We start from the raw sequence: 20,086 nt of genomic DNA, 5'->3' as shown, positions 1-20,086 counted from the left end.
GAAAAAAACACGGCAAACCATGATAGTAAATATTTGAGGGAGATCTAGTGCTGTTCAGCATGAAGAAAAGAAGGTTTTGGGTAGACTTCATTGCAGCTTTCCAGTACCTGAGGGGTGCATATAAGAAGGAGGGAGAGAGACTTTTTATGTGGGTAGATAATGACAGGACAAGGGGGAAGAGTTTTGAACTGAAAGAGGACACGTTTAGATTAGATGTTATGAAGAAATTCTTTACTCAGAGGGTGGTGAAACACTGGAACAGGTTGTCTGGAGAAGTTGTGGATGCCCCATCCCTGGAAGAGTTCAAGGTCAAGTTGGAAGGGAATTTGAGCAACCTGATGTAGTGGAAGGTGTCTCTGCCCATGGCACAGGTGAGCTGTAACTAGATGATCTTTAAGGTCCCTTTCCATTCTCTAATTCCATGATTTTATTGTCCTGTCCTATGCAAACACCTGCAGAGAGGAAGGCATTTGTTGTATGCAGCAATTTAAAAAAAAAAAATACACTGGCTGCATAAATCCCAAACACTTTATTACACATCCCAGAAGGATATCCTTGGTTTAGCAGTATGAGCTCTTTTTGCATCAATAGAGTCTGTTTCAAGGACTTTATGAAAAAGCAATGACTGAAGGTGTAAAATTTTTATTGCAGAACTACAGTCAAAACAGCCTACATTGTGCCTACTATCCTGGTTTTGGCTGGGATAGAGTTAATTTTCTTCTTCATGAAACCATTACACCAACCTATTAGGAAAATGGGGCTGACTGGCAGAAAGATGTGTAATGTGTGACTAAAGGCTGTGTTTGATGCAGGATCAGATACTTTGGTGTTTGGGCTTTTTGCAGACACGATAACAAACAGAAAAGGCAAGACTGCGGCTGTCATCTACATACCCCTATTTTGAGAATTAATACCATGTAGAGGTCACATTTCTACCCATTTTTTCCTCTCTATTTTATCCATATTTTCTTTCCCTCATGCTCCTCACCCCATCCAAAATAATAGAATTAGATGGAGCAGGGTCATGTCACTTCTTGGTTTATTATGCTGCTAACAGAGAAAAACAAACAAGCCGTGCTGTATTTTGCTCCTGAGACTTATTCTTAAGAAAACTGTTTCTGCTCCCAAGGAAGTCAATGAAAGTCTAATTAGTTCCAGATGTTTAGTAATAACAAGCATTTCCTATTGGGAGACCCAAATAAAAGTAGTGTTAAAACCATTAATTAAACGGGTTTGGCTCTGTTATCAGGTGTTTAACTAATTCCAGCTTGATGCTAATCAAGCTAACTGGCTCTCAGAAGGAGATATAAGTTTGCCATGCTAGACACAAAAGGTGTGAACTCAGTGTATGGCAAATCAGCCCATATCTGGGTACACAGCTCAGCTTGCCTTCACACACACACACAAAGGAAAAGCTCATTAACTTCAGCATCAGGTTTCCCTGCAGCTGCTGCTTGTGCAAACATTTTCCTACAAGAATAAGGTCTTTAGCCAATGATTAGCATGGGCTTTTGTAGATGTTTTATCAGGCCCCACTGCTGCTGATGGTTTGTGCAAATTTGTAGAATCACAGAACGATTTGAGTTGGAAGGCACTTTCAAGACCACCTAGTTCCAACCCCCGTGCCATGGGCAGGGACAACTTCCATCCAACCTGCCCTTGAACACTTCCAGGGATAGGGCTTCCACAACTTCTCTGGAAAACCTGTTCCAAACTTTTGCCTACATCTTCAGTAGATCTCCTTGTTCTCCATTGGTCATCCTCTGAGATATGGAGCAGCTGCCCCTGCTTCAGGACCAGAAGGTAAAAGGTGAAGTCTAAATACCATAGAAAAATATGAAGGCTTTTCTTTTAATCTATGGAGCATTCCAAGCTGATGCTTTAATATATTCACAACCCTGTGCTTTTTACAAAGTTCAAAGATATTTTTTTATTGTACAAAAATCCACAGTGGAAATCACCAGCCAGTTTCTTACATAAATGCTTCAAAATAGAATTATACACCTTTTCGTAGTGTGTTAGTTTTGACATTCACTAGCTGGAAAAAATAGGTATGGAGCAATTTGGCTCGACGTTATTTACTTGGACAGGTTTCAGTTTGACCTCTATTACTCTTGTATGTTTTAATGTACATTTACCAGCATTAAAAGAAAACCTGACTCAGTTCCTTTCAAAGCCATTGAATCCTGTTAGCAGGTCAGTCTCCCCCTGTTGGTGAGCTTTTCTTAACTTCAAAATGGTAAATTTTCTGTCATGGTTTAGAACACGAGGTATGTCAGTGTCAACTTTTAGCAACAGAACAGGTTAGCCACATTAAACCCATCCTAGAATGAGGATATACATAACTTTTCTTGCAGCCTGTCCTATAGACCATAATATCTCTTTAGGGAGAGACAGTGGACATCTGATCTGAACAATGTCTCAGGACTAGGTTGCCTGTGTATCATTTCACAATAGTATTTTTAAAGTACCTTTTTGTAGACTAAATCCTGTGACCTTTAAAAATAGATATATTTGCATTGAAATGTAACTGTAAGTAGTGAATTGCCAACAGTTTTCCTCAGAAATAAAAAAATTTCAGTCCAATGATAGCTGGTTAAAATTCATCTCCAAGATTTTTCTTTAAAAAAATGTTTGCCCTGGAGATTAATTTCTTCACATTAAACCCAGTTAAATATGCATTGCACATGAGGAGCAAATTTCTCCTCTTTTAGTTGAACTGCGGACCTGTGAGCTTCTGAGCAGATCTGGGTAATGTATAGTGCAGTTGTTTCTTGCTTGAGACTTCTACATCCCTTGTGGGTAATAAGTTCTGGGACTAGTTGACCTCATATACTTCTCATGTCTTGCCCTTGTGTACTGGAGCAACATCCTAACAAACATTTTCTAGATTTTCTAGATGGCAGCCACAAGCACAACAGACATGAACTGTAATTTCCTTTTTTTTTTTTTTTTTTTTTAGCTAAATTCTCATTGTTTTGGAACTCTTGGGAAATTTGCAACCAACTTCAAGGAGTGAAGATTGTATTTTGACCCACTCTGGTATATTTTAGTATGATTTCAGTCTAAGAAGTGCTAGGACCTAACCACTTTGGAAAAAAAAAAGCTCAGACCAGACCAAATCAAAACATCTGATGGAGGCACATAACTTTGAGAAGCGGCTTCCTACATGGCTGATGTAATCAATGAGCTTTGAGTTTAGTGGAAAGTCTCAGGTCTCAAGATCTTAGAGGGCTTTTTCTATCGGTCTGGTTAAAATTACACATCCCTCAAAACAACAGCAGCGCTTTACAGTGGTCTCCTCTACCACTGTATGAACTTGTTAAGCAGATCTGCATGTGAATGAAACAAGTGCAAAATATGGCAAATTCTCCTTCTGGTCCCTGGAACCCAGACCACTACAGTGGTGCAGTTCAGGGGCACTTCAAAACCATCTTAAAATCCACAGTTAAAAATCAAAGATGAGAGTTTCACCCTTTATTTATACACACTGCCAGTGTAGCACCCAATTTCTTCAATTTTCAAGGCATTTTGTGTTTCTATGCTTTAAACTGATGGCTGAAGTTTTGCCTGCAGAAGCAAAAAAATGAACCTGCACCGATGATAATCACAGATAAAACCAACACAAATGTTAATATAATAAAGATGTTCATTTTCTTCAGATCCTCTTTTTCACAGTCTTCTGATCTAATGTTCCAAATGTACATTTCTTCCTGATACCCGAAGTTCTGAGTGTACTGGCATGTTAAGTGCTCCACGTTGGGGATCTGGACATTTTTGTTCTGTATCATTGATGAAAGCCAGATGTTTCCACAGCAGTCGAGTGGGTTCCCAGCGAGATATAAGTTTTTAAGTGAATTTTCTAATGCTAAAATGTTGCTGTTCTGTAATGTACTGAACTTATTGTTCCGTAGGTCCAGAACTTCCAGTGGAGAGTTACTACCCCACTTAGGCAGCCAGTTCAGCTGATTTTCAGAGAGGTTTAAATGTTTAAGGTGACTAAAACAAGGCAAGTCAATATTTAAATCCATCAAGCTATTGCCATGTAAATACAAATACTCCAGAGACTTTTCCAGTCCTGATAGTGCTTTAGGTTCTATTTTCAATCCAGGGTTCATGGTGAGATCTAAGACAATCAGAGAAGTCTTGTAGAAGCTGTGTGCTGGTAGGGTGTTCAGCACGTTGTCAGCTAGGTACAAGTACTGAAGAGTAGGAGAATCAACAAATGATACACAACCACTTTCCTCTCCAGCAAGTCTTTGCTTGGCTAATCCAAAGTACATGCTGCAAAGGCTGATGTTGTTGCTTTGTAGATTAAGCAGTCTGAGGCTAGGAAGACTAGAGAAGATGTCAAATTGCAGGGTCTGAAGATGGTTGTTTTGAATATAAAGCTCCTTCAGATTGGATAACACACCAGCATCAAGGAGAAGGTTCTGCAAAGCATTGTAGCTCAAGTCAAGGACAGCTAGGGACATTAATGCATTGTCATAAGTTACTAAAAATGCTTGGAGACAGTTTTTACTGAGATTAAGGGTGTGAAGGGACAACATTGATTCGAAGAATTTATCCGGAATGGATTTGATTTCATTATAACTTAAGTCTAAATATACAAGCTGGGATAAATAAGGAGAACTTATGTTTCTACTTTGCTTCTGATCAAGAAGATGAAAAGAAGCATCTAGCCACTTATTTTCCATGTAATCCTTTTTATTACGAGGGGATTCAGCAGTGAGCTGGATTAAGTTATTTGATAAATTTAGAGTTACCAGTTTATTTACCTGAGGGAAGACTGGGAAGTGAAGCAATTTGTTTTCACTCAGATCCAGACATCTTAAGCTATATTCATCATCTGACTTTGTGATGTGGAAGGTCTCAATGCTATTCCTGCTAAGGTCAAGTATCTCCAGCTGCCTGAGGTTGAAATCAGAGATGCAAGTAATTGAATTTGTGGAGAGATTGAGTTTGGAAAGGTTCACTAGAGTCTCAAAAGCACCTTCTTCTATTTCCATGATGATATTACTCTGAAGATCTATCTCCACAAGACTGGGAGATCCCTGAAACATCTTGTGTGATATCATTACAATACTGTTGTCTGCCAGGGAAAGATACTGCAGTGTTGGAGCTTGTTTAATGAAATACTCAGCCATCCCATTGTACAGACCGTTGTGGGACAAGTCCATTATTTCCACCTTGGGTAAAAGTCCAATCCCCTCTGTTCCATTCTGAGCAAGCTCATATAAGTGATTCTTGGCTAAATTTATTTCCAGCAAGCTTGTCATGTGTGCAAACACTCCAGGCGTGATGAAGCTTATCTGGTTAGAACTTAAATCCAGACACTGGAGGGAAGTGTAAAATGATAATGGCATTTCAGGGATGCTTTGAATCAGATTTCCAGACAGATCTATTTTGTTTACATTCAGATGGAGCTCATGAGGGATTTGGTGGAGGTCTTTGTTGTGGCAAAATGCCTGTGAGTTTGCCTGCCAGAAAAAGAGAGAAGAGGGGCTGTCACACAACAAATGAAAAACATGGTTGCATTAAATATAAGGGAAATAACATTCAGCATCCAGGCAGATCTTTCTTCTGAAACACTGATCACACCACTTTCTCTGAGCACTCAGACAGCAAGAACAGCAATCCTAACACTTCTTTGCAGCTAACAGCATTTATTTAATTTTAAAGACATTTCTGACTTACAACAGTAGCATTTTATCTGCATGTATCTACTAAATGTTCTCCTTCTTGTATCTTTATCCTGGATTCATTTTAATAGTCCCAAGTGAAGAAGTTCTACCCTTTTTTTCATTGCAATCAAGCAGTATTTCTTCATTTTAGTTCTGATGTTTAATTTTCTTACTTTTGTCACTGCATCAGATTTTTCAAACTCTACTTGAAATATTAAGTACTACTTAGAAGAGCTTCACTCTATTGGCAGCATGGGTCACAAAGCAAAGAAGTGGAAAAACATAAAAGGATCCTATAGCCCAAACCCCGTCTCCCCTTCATATTCACATCCTCAGATATTTGATCATGTCTTCCTTTAGCCATGGCTTAGTTAAGCAATGCGTCTTTAACCAAATCGGTCATTCAACAACTGAAGCATTTCTGATGAAAATCTCTAAACTCTTTTACTATCCGTGTTTACCCTTTTCCTAAGGCTGCAGTTTCCTTCTTCTTGCATGGGGAGCACACCTTGTGAAACCAGACATACAAGACACCCGTGATACAATATGGAAAAGACAAATTATGTAAAGCCAGCTTTTGAGAGGGAAAAAGCTGTGGTGTGCAGTGAGGGTGATGTCTTTTCAGGCCAATTCTCAGCAGCAGATATATGAAAAAAACAAGCATCAAAGTCAAATTTATCTTCCAGATGCAACTCTGTTTAATTGCAGCTAGGATTGAGTCTGTGCCCAGACCAAAGTTTAGAGTGTGTATTCATTAGCAAGATCAGAAACATGAACATGACCATCCTTGCATAAATGTCAAGCTATATTTTGTTATTAAGGAGAACATACAGCAGTGTGAGGAAGTGGAATGTGAAAGGCTTAGGCAGCATTTAATTCACTGGAGGAAAACTCTTGTTATGAATATATTTGGGTGTCTGGGGCATGCAGTGTTCATGAAAAGATCAGAAAAGAAAGAAGTAAAGGAAGAAATCTGTTGAATCTTAACTTCAGTGGAGAAGTAGAATCCAGATTCCATGACACAATGCTTTTCAGACATTAAAGAAACATTTAAAGTAAAAAATATTAAACCCCCTCTGTTTCATGTGAACTTTGAGGTGAATTAAGTGGTAGATCTGTTTAGGAGAAATGAGGCACTAGTCAATGTTTTGTGAATCTCTTTTGCATCATCTGAATTTTGGAGACCACCCAAAAATATGCCAGAGAAGCATTAAGTGCTTATTCAAATTCTAGATATATACAGACTGCTCCGCATTCCTTCATGTGATACCTCTTTTCCGAAAGATCCCAAGTAATTGACTATTAAACACTCAACACCTTCCTTTTTTTTTCCCTCCAAGTCACTTAAATCTCACCCAGATAAAAAAATTAGGAAAAAAAGAAGGAAATCTTCTGGCTTCTCCCTGAAATTATTTCTTTACTGCAAAGTCCCCATAGAATTGCTCATTTTGAGCTAAAATATGCCCTGATTTGGCTTAGCTCCAAGGCACAAGAAGGAAGCCTCTTCTTGTTTGGTTTGTTGAAGAGGGAGAAGCCAGAAGGATACAAAAATACAGAGTGAGAAAGCAGCAGGTGCTTTGCAGCCTAAGGCAGATGCCAGGTTTCTTCCCACACTTTGAGCCAGATCTCAACGAGTGTTAAACCCCCTCCACTCCTTGTGGGCAATGAATATCTTAGCAAAGTACTGATCCAACTCCTGTTGATGCCAGTTGGCTGGTTTTCCCTGAAGTTGATGGGTGAGAAGTCAGTCCCAGATCACCAAGTATCTTGCAGGATTTGGCCTTTAATTTACATCCACGGAACCTTCCCAATAATAAAAGAGACTGATCAAATCTGTACCTCCCACTGTCTGATATTTGTTCTTATAACATTTCCCCTCCCATTATTTTTTTTAAAGTTTCATTCCTTTTCACTGACTATTTTGATCCTCACCAGATTTCTTATCTTTTGCACCATATTTTTTCCCCTGAGGCTCAAACGGCATGAATGTCATTCTCATCAGCAGTAGAAAGAAAAGATGAAGTACATCTCAGTGGATTGGAGCAAACAGCATCTGTTTGGTGTATCTCTCCTCCTCTCACCTCTTAGCCCAATGGGTTGGCAGCCTGAGACTGGAAAAGTTTCAGGCTTTTTTTCCTCGTGTTCTGACTTCATCATCTTTGCCACTGCTGTCATCAGTTTATTCCACATCCATTGGCAAGAAGTACTACAGGGTGAGGAGCACTTGACCCCTTCAGTGTCTGGTCCCATTCATGTGCTGGCAAAAAATGACCCAACAGTTCAAAAGCTGAGCATCATTTGGATTCTGACTCCAATTCTTCACTGCTCAACACTGTGTGGAAGTTGTTATTTACCTTAGTAAGAGCCCTACAAAAAAGTGGCTGGATCCAAGCCTTCACTTGTGTTCTATGTTATCAACTTATGAACATGTGAACCAAAGAATTTGGGCTGGAGCCACTTGGCAATGACCTGCACTTGAATGGTGTCCATGACTGTTCTAAGAAGAACTCCCCAGCTACACAACCAAACCTTAGCAGTTTGCCCAGGTACCCCACATCAGCTGACCTATGATAACCAGTTATGCACATATTCTTGTATCACCTCAATGCAAGGTAAAATAGAATTCCCTTAAAATCCTCTCCCTTCTATAAATTATTTCAAAGCTTATTCTTTGCCAGTTAAAATGAAACAGCAGAAACATCTTTCTCTGGGAAGTGAACATGATCTAGTTGAAGCCCTATCTGCCTGTGGAAGGCAACATGAGTTAGGAAGAAGCTCCTGACATTTAAGCTGTGCCTTGTTGTCTTGCAATAAGTAGATGTGCCATAACTGGTAAAATCAGTGCATGTCAGTCCTGGGGGGGGGGGGGTGTCTGGTAGGAAGTGTTCAATTCCTCTTTTAGGACTCTAGTTCAATGACAGGAGCACCAGTGGTGAGTCAGAGAAGGGCATAAGTTTCAGATTCATCCCTCTTCCAGGAGACTTGGGACGAAAGTTTCCATTTCTGAGTTTTTGCTATTCTAAAGTGTGATCACAGGGAAGGTACCAAGTAGAATAGTAAGGCTGTGATGAAAAACAATAATGCAGGACTTCAATGGACTATCAGTTAATCCAGTAGCTCCCTCTTTCTTTAAGCTGTGTTTGGATTTACACCCACCTTCCATTGGACCAAACATTGTCTGAAGGAAGACAATCAGAAAGGACATTAGCAATGCTGAGCTGTTAATTTATATCAGATGAGCATCCCAGACCTTGACTGCAGTGTGTTTTCTGTCCTAGCTAAATTCATCCCAGTTTAGCTGCACACAGCCCTGGATTGTTGGCTTGATGAAAGCAAAGGAGTGGTGGAAACAAGCATGTGTTTACTCCTCAGCAGTCAGCCTGGTCTGTGACCCATCAAGAAATGAGAGGGGATGAATCTGCTTGGGTTATTGCATGTCTTGCCCAGCCTTCATATGACTATGATACATGGGACCTGAGCTGACATGTTGACAGTGGCTTCATCAGTCTTCCTTCTCCAGCCAATGAGTTGAGCTGCCCAGACACCTTCCCAAGATCTTTTTATATATACTAGGTCTTAATTCCTTTGGAATTCAGGAAATGCAGCAAAACATCAGGGTGGACAGGAATGGAATGAGTCCCATAAGGGAGTTGTGTAGAGCTAGCAAATAATTTTTTTCCCTATTTTGGAAATTCTTGAGGATTTGTGCTGAACAGCTTCAATGTTCAGGAAAAAAAAAGTTATTCTTAAATGACCTGTTACAGTCAGAAGCACTTTGATAGGGAAGGGAGGAAGTTCAGCTTTGAACAGTACTATGAATAACATTCATAGTACTGTTCCAGGTGCTCACAAAAATTCAAGGAACAAATTTTGTACTAGGTCAAGAGGCTTTGTCACTTAATTTCCCTCCAGCAGAAGTCAGGTACAACTTCCCTGGCAGCAATGCTGTGTCAGGGCAGAGGAGGTCAGTCTCCCTGTTATTACAAAAGGGCTGGTATAGATGCATTTCACAGAAGATACTTTATTTAAAGCACAAAGAATATGGGCTTGATATAAAGGAGTTGATTTTAGGTCTAAGTTCTTTCTCTGTCTCAGTCACAGAATCCCTGTCTGGTCTTGGGGAAATCAGGTCAGATTTCTTTTAGCCAGCTCCCCCTCAGAGAAAAATGGAGATAATGACCCTTCTTCCAACCTCACCCACTCCACCTCTCTTATGTGCTATCCCTACAACAAGGACACAGCACAAATCCCATCTCTACCATCATGGAGAGTCTGGTCCTGGGGGATTCCCATTTTCAGAGATTATAGCTGTTTGTACAGTGCCTGTAACAAGGCAGTCTCAGCCTCATTCAGGATTTCAAGGGGCCTGAGTAAAGCCTTACCATTTCACAGGATGTCCCTTCTGCAGTTCTTGTGTTCACCACTGCCAGTAAGAAGATGATGTACAGTTTCATGGTTCTGCAGGTAAAATTAATTACTGTTAGATTTCAGCTGGGACACAGTGGACAATACACGTGAAAGCTGGTACCAGATCATCATCAAGTGTGGAGATGGACAAGCAGTGCAATAAATTAACTCATCTCTGAGCTTAATGACCTACCTCTGTAGCCTTGCATTCCTTAGAGTCTGGTGGGAAAAGAGATTTATATGAGCACTTGAAAGGAAGGTCCAAGGCATTTAATGGGTTTGCCCCAGCATGATTTCAGCTGCTGCCTAGATGATACTCAGGCCACCCAATGAAGTCCAGATGCTCATGCTGGGCAGTGTGTCTGACATCATGGAGAAGGACAACCACTCAAGACTGAGTTACCCACACTCTCCCCATAGAGGCAGCTCAGGTGCTTTCCACTAGGTTGAAGTTTTGGGGCTCTGAGTGTTGGGGTTTTTGAAGTTCTGAGCAAAGTGAACAGGCACTTCTCAGAAACAACTACCATTGGGAACAGTTTCCACTTCCATCCACAACATTTTCTGCTCATCTAGTCCCAGGGTGCCAAAGAGCTTTTGCATGTTCATCCTTATTGAGTTAGTACAAGCAGCTTAAAGAATGGACTGAGAACTTTTTGTCCAAATATTAGTTTTCTAACATTTTTACTAGTTTTTTACACATCTCAGGTCAGGGTAGACTTTTAAATACATCTGAAAGGAGATCATAGAATAATTTGTGTTGGAAGGGACTTTAAAGGTCATCTAGTCCAACCCCTCTGCCATGGGCAGGCACAGATGCCTTACAAAGAGACAAATATGAAATAGAATGTATTTGTGTGAATGAATGGATTCATCAGAGTTTAACTGTTTGGAAAACACTCCAGGAAAGAGCATAGAAATAACTGCAAAAGGAGCAAAAAACCACTGGTAGGCCTGTCACTGGGTAATGGGAGAAAAAATACAACCAAAACCAAAGGAAAGCATTCCTCCTCCAAGCAGCTTGTTTCTAGACAGACACTAATGAGGTCTCTTGCTGAGGTCAGCACTGATGTGAGCTCAGGATACCACTTCTTTATGTCAGCCTGTTGCAAACATGTGGACTCTGCCTGTATTTGTACGGCTTCTTGCTGACAGATCTGAGCCGATCTTGCCCGTATGCAGAGCCAGTGAGCCACACACCCTTTCACAATTGGAAACCATGCAGCACTGCTTAGCTAGCACCGCTCTTAAGTTGTCCCAGGAACAAGCCTGGATCTGGCAAGCTCCAAACACACACCAATCACATGTACAAGAGTAAGAAAAGTCCTGCATCAATGGATTGTTACTCAGTGACTTCTACCTGGAGAGCATCAAGAGGCTGGAAACAAAAGAGATAGGATCATTCCTGGCTGGTGTAAATCCCTCTGCTTAGTCACTTTTTGAGGGAAGCAGTGGATGACCATGGTCTTTCACAGCAATGGCAGTTGCTGAACAGTACTGCCAACAGGTTCACGATGGGAACCTGCCCACTCCTCCCCTTCCCTGCCAGAGAATAGAGTTGTGTACTAGGAATAGAGAAACTGGTAGGATTAGACCGCAGCTACTCTATTTGCAGATTGTAAACTCCTTTCATTTCACAAGAACAACCAGTGACGGATGATAATCTGGGACCTCAAGGTGAAAGAATTTGGAGTTTGTCTTTGGTTGTCAGTAGTGGTATCAGAAGTGTGCTCCTCCACTCTAAAACAACACCAATGACGTAAATTCTTGACCTTTTAATTAATGTTTGCAAAATACACTGAAATCATCCTGTGGAAGGAGGAAGTGCTGATGCCACTACCCATACTGTCTCTGTCTCCCCCCTCCATTCCTCATTCCCCATGTTTATAGTGGATGCCTCCTAAAGAGTAGAAAATTAGTTTTGTCATTTGAGTATTAGTTTGCTGGGATGGAGAGAAAAGACAAACATACCACTGCTTACAAGGCTTTACTAAGAGCCCTCAAATGGAAAAGCTTTCTGTTTAGATGCAATGAATTAAGGTGAGGATATTACCCACAACAGGACACCATCCTGCTGGACAGCATGTGACCCATGCACTCTGCAATGTCTTCCCTTGTCACACCATCAGTAAAAAAAAAAAAAAAAAATCATCCCTTTGCTTCTTAAATAGTAAACCTGACTATTGAGGATCTTAACATGCTTTGAAATTTCCTGCATTTCAAGTTTATAAAGCAACTGTATTTAAACACAAAAATCTGATGTAATGGCTTGCTGTGTAAGACAGATCTGTAGTAAGCAAGGATGCTGTCTCTCAAGGTGTTTCTAAGGTGACTGTCACACCATGAAGCACTAGGACATGGTGGTCTCTTCCAACATGAGACCACATGGACTCTGACCAGAGTAAGGTAAGCCACTCCTCATAGAATCATTTAGGTTGGAAAAACCCTGTAAGATCATCAGGTCCAACCATTAGCCCAGAATGGCCAAGACCCCCACTACACCATGTCCCCAAGTGCCACATCTACACATCTTTTAAGGCTATTTCCCCCTAAGCTGTCATGATACACCCCAAGCTCCTTGAACATGAACATTCCCTTCCCAGGGTGGTTTTCAGTTCTCTGTCCAGCTGAGGAGTTTTTCCTGATTAGCTTTTCTCTGGACAGCATTTAGACCTTCCTCAGTAACACCTACTGTGACACAGCACTGCATCCCCCTCCTCTCTACCTTCTGGGTAGGTCTGAACAGCCCCCCCCTTCCCCCAGTGTGGAGCTCAGGGCTCACAGGGCCTGCATTACCCTGGTGTCAGAGAGCATCACCACTAAGCCCTGCCTGCTGGCACTGATGTCTGTAATCACAGCTTACAAAAACAATCTGGGAGCAGCAGTAGCAACAGCTCAACCTAATGGAGCTTTTACAGCTCTGAAGCTTTCCCAGACGTGAAGCAGCTTCTTGTTCAGTGCCACTTTGCTCCCACTGGCAGTGGCGATAAAAATCCCAGCATACCTGAGAGCAAGACTGAACTCTGAAACCTATTGAGTGTCACTGCTTTCCATCACAGTACTTCAAAATCACCCATCCTCAGCTGAAAAATATAAGTGGGATCAGTGAACATCATCCCCAAGGAGTCTTATTAAGTGTGTCAAACAATTTAATGTCTGGAAAAAGCATGGTACACAAACCACATCAGCATGTCCTCTTAACAAATGGAGGGCAAAGGCAGAGAACAGTCATTTGCCTCAAGACACATTTGAAACCATGGAATAACTAGGGTTTAATCCCAGTTTTCCCATTTCCCATTCCCAAACAATACTTGCCTCCATCCCTACTACAATAATAACCTTTAAACTACTTTATAGATATTGCTTGCAGCTAATAACAGCAGCACTTTCCAAATTTCTCCCACAGGTAATTTTTGTTACTGCTTAGACAATTAACACAGATGTCCTCCTGTGCCAAGGAGAGTTAAATACAAGAGAACACACAAAACACAAACCAAACTCCCCAGGGTCTGATCCTTTTCCACACAAGACTTTTAACTGCCAAGTTAGAGCCTTCAGGGCTAAAAAGATGGAATATTTCACATTTACCTTGTTCCAAGGTTTTCTTGCATCCTCAAACACCACTTACTATCTCTTTAAAAACCATATCCAGATCTTCAAAATGGATTCAGTCCTGGTACCAATGGAATTGTTCTTCAGCTTCTCAGGATGCCAAGTCACTCACTCATAAGTTCAGAACAGAGGCATTTTTAGTGAAATAACCTTAATTGGAACAGTGTCTGTTTTAATTATGCTGCTTGTCTTTCTCCACACTCCTCTCTGAATAGAGTTGCCTGCTGTGCAACATCCTGAAGCCCTTCCATGGGACAGGAGTTGAGAAATGGGGAGATTTTTGCCAGAGGAACTGCCACAACTGGGCCATGGATTTGGCGGGGGAATAAGTGACTTATTATTGCCACTGCCACTGTCTGTCTGCATGTGTGAGGCACGGCAACGTGTTTACTTTAGGGTTTTGTGTCTATGAGTTACATTCCTGGGGGCATTGTGGCCTCCTGAACCTAAATATCTCTCTGCATCTTCAGGGAAACAACACTTGAGGATTAAAAGTTTAAAATTCATGGCTGATAAATATAAAGCCCAGAATTCAGAAACCTGTCCTGGACTAAAGAACTCTTTTTGTGTTCAGAGATGGGCTCTTAGCATCTCTTTTGCTTTGCAATGCACTCTGAAATGAGAGGCATAAATCATAGAATCATAAAATAAGAGAATAGTTTGGGTTAAAAGATCATGTGGTTCCAACCCATCTGCCATGGACAGGGAGACCTTCCTCTAGACCAGGCTGCTGGTTTAGTTATGAAGACGTTATGAAAAAAACAACAGGTTAGGTCATGATTATGTGCAATGGACAGAAAAATCCTGTCCTAGTTAGAACAGCTGGGACCAGTTCATCACTGTGTGGATGTAACCCAAACTGTGTATTCTACACCCTCCATGTCATTTCCCAGAAACTGTTAACAATAGACCATTTGCAGCAGCTGCCCAGAGCACATTTGACCCCTCAGGATATAAGCTGGATGTTAAGAGGCCTGTGAGATAGGAGGATGTTCCTGTCCTCACACTCACGACTCACAATCACTCATTGTGGAACTGCCTGCCCTGGGGGAGGTACTGGGCATTCCTGCCTGAAACTGAGGGTATATAATCTTGGGGTCTTGGGACTTCTGGTACCACTTATGAGATCCAGAGAAGATCAGAACCTCGACCGGACTGCGACCAGCACTCTCAGCTGGACTGCAGCCACCACTCGCACCAACAGGTTTTTCCTCTCCTTTTACTTTTGGACTCTAGGGATCATGTGGGGCTCAGCACAGGGGCCAACAAACACCATTCTGTTCATGCCCCAGGGCACTGGGTTATACATCTGGGTTTTGTGGGCTAAAACCAATTGTTCGTCTGAATAACTGTATTTATTATATTATTTTTACTAAGTTGTAATTCTGGCTTATAATCTCTTTTGAGTTGGGTTCATTTCTCCTACTGGTTTACCTTTAAACCAGCACAAATCCACATTAAGTTTTCAGGAGAACAGCCTGCCAGTGGGATTATCACAACCCCAGACTGGTTGTCCTTGACTGGGTTCTCATCAGACTAATTTTGATCACCTTCCCCCAAGTACACTGTGTCTTGAGCTTCCCTAGGTTGCAGCTGGCTGCAGTGCTGTTTTTCTCTTGATCCCTTTGGCATGCTTCCTGAAGTTAAGCTCTCTATCTACAATCCCCCTGGGATAAGCAGAAAACTCTCGTCAAAGTTGGGGACTGGCGTCCAGAGGTTTAAATTCCTTCTGGATGCTCTATGTTTAGAGTTTGCCTTGTCAGCAGTGTGCAATAGCACTTAACATGCACAGACACTTTCGCAAGGAAAACCTCAATTATTTGAGGCCTTCAAGAGAAAAAAAAAAGAATTAAATAGGATATTTTTATTTGGAGTACTAATATGCCTGAAATGAAGAGCAGCGAGTAACCAGGATGATTGTAACTTCACATTTTCTACACATGGATGTTCAGAGAACTTTGGGAATTTTGGATTTGCAGGGATAAAAATAGCAGAGGTTTTGTTGGTTGTACTTTTTAATAAGCCAGTTCTGTTCCTCAAGCTGTTTTACCGAGTGGCCAAGCAGCTGTGCCAGCTGAACTGTGAAGAGCCTGGACAGAAACAAACACCAAAGCAGGAGGGAAGGGCATGCACTGATTCTGCTGTTCAGGACTTTCCTTCATTAAAATCACAGCCTCAGAGGACACCAGCCGTGCTGGGAAAAATCAGTGCTGTCCTTACCACCTTTGTCTGTTTCTAAAGGGGATCTGACAGAAACCAGTTTCAAAGACCCTGAAGCATTTGGCTGATTTCCAATTTTCACTATTTTTGTGCTTTGGACTACCCAGCAGTTTACACCTTGAAGTGATGTTGAAATATTAGCATGGTATGGGCTTGGTAAGCCATGTCTACAAAGCAAGTGTCACCTTCATCAGACAGACTGGGTCATAGAATCACAGAATCCTAGGATGGCTTGAATTGGAAGGGATCTTGAAGATCATCTAGTTCCAATCTCTCTGCCATAGGCAAGGACAACTTCCACTAGACCAGGCTGCTCAGAGCCGCAGCCAGCCAGTCTCATCTCCATCTGGTAGAGTGGAGAATCAAACTCTTTTGTGCACGAAATAGCAAGGGCTCTCCCATTCCACTGATGTCAAAGGGTTTGCACCTGTGACTGTGTGAAATCAGGCCCTTCCTGATTTTTCGGTGGTCTCCTTAGCAATTGCCTGTTTGGCTTCTGTCAACATCAGCTGAATTACATCCTATGCCACATGAAGCCAATGGCACCTCTTTAGACCTACGTCTCCTCTCCTCCAAACCCTCTTCCCAGTGTGACCCAGAGCAAGAAGGAAAAGCAAATCCCAGCCACTGACTCTCACCAGCTGGACTGTAATTTGCTGCAGCTTCCTAAGGGTTTCAGAGAAACAAAAATATGTCTTATTATGCATCTTGAACCTCCAGAACTTTTAGAGTTTGTCCATCCATAACACTGCTGTTTTCTAAGGCACTGCTTCTGGGTTGAGTCCTGTGTTGAGCCTTATGAATCAAACTCTTCAGAGAAGAGTTTACATCAGTGTTACGCTCCAGATTTTAAGCTATAAGCTGCCCAGAGTGGATACATTTCATTTAAGACTTTTAAAAAGCCTTTTGGTTTGTTATAACCTCGAATTTGCATCCAGAGAAAGAATCACACACTTTTCTCTAAGAGAAAGTATTTCAATTTAGTGAGAAAAATAAGATTATTTGGCAAACAGTTTTTAAGGTGTAAAATACAACCAAGAAAAAGCATTGCATTAAAACACCCAGCACAAAACCCCATTCCACTGAATCAATATACCAGCTTTAGTAAAACACAATTAATTGGTTTAAAGTTACTCACAAGAAAAGGAAAAGAATAAGAGAGGAAAAGAGATTAAAAAGGTAAAGAAAGAGAGAAGAAAGAGAGAAGGAGACAGAGAAAAGGAAAAACAGTTACCGACAAGATTCAATGATCCACATGGTGCAGGTTGCAGGAGAAAAGAGAGAGCTCACACGGAGTCTCAGTTTAGTTTTCCCTCCCAGGCCTTCCAGTGTCTTCCAGTGCCTTGAAGGCCAGAGTAAGGAGTGCCAGTCACAGGCTCCAGGGGCATGGGGGGGGAGGGTGTGTGTGGGCTACCAGGCAGGTTTGCCTTGACTGACAGCTCAGCTGCATGGCCTTCAGCTCTGCCATGTGCTTTCCATGGGCTCAGTCATGTTGGCCACAGGCCTTCCAGCTCTGCCATGTGCTTCCAGCTCTGCCATGTGCTTTCCATGGGCTCAGTCATGTTGGCCACAGGCCTTCCAGCTCTGCCATGTGCTCCCAGCAGACCTGATGTGCAGACCTTACCATGTACCTGTGGGTCTAGGCCCAATCCTTAGACAAACACACAGAGAGTGAGTTGGTTCTGACTCATATCAATAATTCAGCGAGACTTGGATCCAGTATCTCACAATCAGTTAAGTAAAAAACCCAAGCTTTTACCTCAGAAAGTGGGTCTGAACTGCAAGCGCGGAAGTAGTATGAGCCTTGCTCCCTTTCAGCTGGAATAGCTCCCTGGTGATTGGTCCCACCAGGGAGCTGGAGATTTCAATATTAACCCTATTAAAAAAAGTAAATAAGTGATGTCATCCTCAGCCACAGCTTTTGAGAAGGAGGCACAGCTCCAGCTCTTGAGACCCTACAACATCTCCAGGAGTTGCTTCTCCTAGTTCATTTCGCATAGTGTCTCATGGGCAGATGCAGCCTAATACCTCTCTGGCCTCAAGTCCACATGTCAAAATAAGGCATTCTACACCTCTTGTGCCCCCAACATGGCTTTTCTCCTGTCTTTGGAAGCTGCTCTCTTCCTCCTTTCTCTCTCTGACCTCTCTTCATCTGCACCTGTACTAGGTGTTTAGCCAACAGCATGTCCCCACTAAAAAGTAACATTTTCAATTAATCAGACACACAGAGTTTAGCCAGATTCCCTATTTTATTACCATATTTTAATACTCCTCTTTCCAGGAAAGAAAATTTAAATGAACCAGCATTGCATGAAACCCACAGGCCTGGAGACTTATTGAATGATGGGTTGGGTGAAGGGATAGTAGGAGATGGGAAAATGAAGACACATCAGCAAAAAGTGACATTTGCAGATTAAACTATCTGACCATGAAATACTTTCCCTGTTGACCAAAGCTCTGGGGGAAACTCAAATTCAGGAACTAAAACAGAATAATTTCTTACCATCTTATCCTAGTGCGGAAAAAAACAGAAAAATAGGCTTTTAATTCAGCATTTTTATTTTAATTGGCAGTTAAGTCAGTGTTTGGAAAAAGGTGTATTTAATTTATATGACCTGACAGGAGACAAAATGAGGTGAGGAAAATTATTTCTATTTCTGATAGGTTTGGTTGCACGATACTGATATTCCCCATTGAAACCATCCATCGTTGTATTAGTAAAAGGTCAAGCAACTATACGGTCAATGAGATGTAACCATCTGCTTTAAAAAGAGATGACTGGTTGTGAATTTTTGCTATTGAAAATTAACAGATTTTAGCATTTTAGAGTAATAAGTTGATTTCAAAGTTGAAAGGATAACATCTTATTTAAAATAAAAACAAACAGCAACAAAAAAAACCCAAACAAACAAAAAAACCCAACCAAAAAAAAAAAAAAAAAACAGATTTCCACTGTTGTGGAAAGTCAAACTTTTGATTCTATTTAAGGGAAACATATCTGCACTTTTATAAAAAAATACAAGAGACTTTGGCTTTATAAATTTATCTGTGAATTTTATAAAATTAGGATTTTCTAAAACTTTACCAGTTCCAAGTATTGTCTAAATGTTAATTGCCTTGATAACAGTCCAGATGCAGCAAAACCCTCTCAGTAAGTCATCGTTCACCCAAGGTGACATTCAAGCTGTCAGGATCTTAAGAGTAGCAAAATAACCCTGCCATCCCACACCTCTTGCCCCAACGGGGAGAGCTCAATGACAGTGCTGATAGTAAGAAGAGCAGATGAGCCAAACAGTCATTTGGTCATTTTTCCCCGGGACTGTGTGATTTGCCCAAGGCTATATTAGGATTCAGTTTCGGAGAGATGGGCGAATGGCATTTAATCAGTGCACAATGCTGATCTCTGCAATACTCCTGGTTCACAGCACTATAATGCAGTGATACCATAAATAGACTGAAGTCCTGTGAAGAAAGAAAAAAATGCCCAAACATGTCCCCATCTTTCATTACCGTAAGCACAGAGAAGAATAACAAACTCTGCATATGACAACTGTGTTGTTATAAACTAACCAGTACCTCCTTAACATAAGGGATCTAACTCGCTGCAGTGCAAGTCCCTTATGGATTAAATATACAGCTGTGTGGATAAAGCCATCTACACAGTGTGTTTAGCCAGTTCTTCAGCCTATTCATAAACACAGAATATTTTATTTATAGAGTAACTTCCTCATCTGTGTTAATTTTAAAGGCTGCAGCTCTAAGTCACTGGAGCCCTCATCTCTCCCACAGTCAAAAGCTCAACTTTCCACCACGCTCCCGCGTTCACATGCATCTCCACGTACCTGTTCCGTGGCTCAAGGAGAATGAGGAGGAGGTTTCGCCTCTGCTTGCAGCCTTCTGCCTCCCAGGCTCTCCCAGGAGCTTTTCCAGAGTAAGCTGAGGAAGAGTTTCCTTAGGGGAGTCGTACCTCTATTGCATGCCAGCTGACTAAAATTCTGTGAGCTCCGAGAGAAGTTTGAAGTCACAGGGAAAAAAAATACTCCCCACAGACTGGTCCTTGAATTCATTCCTTTGCAGTCATAATCTCTTATATATTCCCAGGCTCCCACGAGCACGTGAATACATACCTCCATAATTGTTTTAAAATGTGTGTGTCCTCTGCGCTT

General features: G+C 41.5%; 1 protein-coding gene across 4 annotated transcripts; it reads right to left on the bottom strand.

Annotated features, from left to right (window-relative positions):
* Positions 1 to 1,912: 1,912 nt before the first annotated feature.
* On the bottom strand, positions 1,913 to 19,866 carry LRRC32 (leucine rich repeat containing 32). 4 transcript variants are annotated; one of them, XM_032681019.1, is made up of 3 exons: positions 19,763 to 19,866; positions 10,067 to 10,142; positions 1,913 to 5,480 (listed from the first exon to the last, which is right to left on the bottom strand). In XM_032681019.1, exons 2-3 carry the CDS (start codon positions 10,136 to 10,138, stop codon positions 3,540 to 3,542), a joined length of 2,013 nt encoding a protein of 670 aa, XP_032536910.1. In that variant the 5' UTR covers positions 10,139 to 10,142; positions 19,763 to 19,866; the 3' UTR covers positions 1,913 to 3,539. The 4 variants fall into 4 exon arrangements, with proteins under 4 accessions (XP_032536910.1, XP_032536908.1, XP_032536909.1 ...); XM_032681017.1 differs by lacking the exon at positions 19,763 to 19,866 and adding an exon at positions 17,552 to 17,897; XM_032681018.1 differs by lacking the exon at positions 19,763 to 19,866 and adding an exon at positions 17,680 to 17,897.
* Between the last annotated feature and the right edge of the window lie 220 nt (positions 19,867 to 20,086).

Source organism: Chiroxiphia lanceolata, chromosome 2 (assembly GCF_009829145.1).
Source record: "Chiroxiphia lanceolata isolate bChiLan1 chromosome 2, bChiLan1.pri, whole genome shotgun sequence".
Lineage (NCBI taxonomy): Eukaryota > Metazoa > Chordata > Aves > Passeriformes > Pipridae > Chiroxiphia > Chiroxiphia lanceolata.
This window is presented reverse-complemented; position numbering and strand designations above follow the sequence as displayed.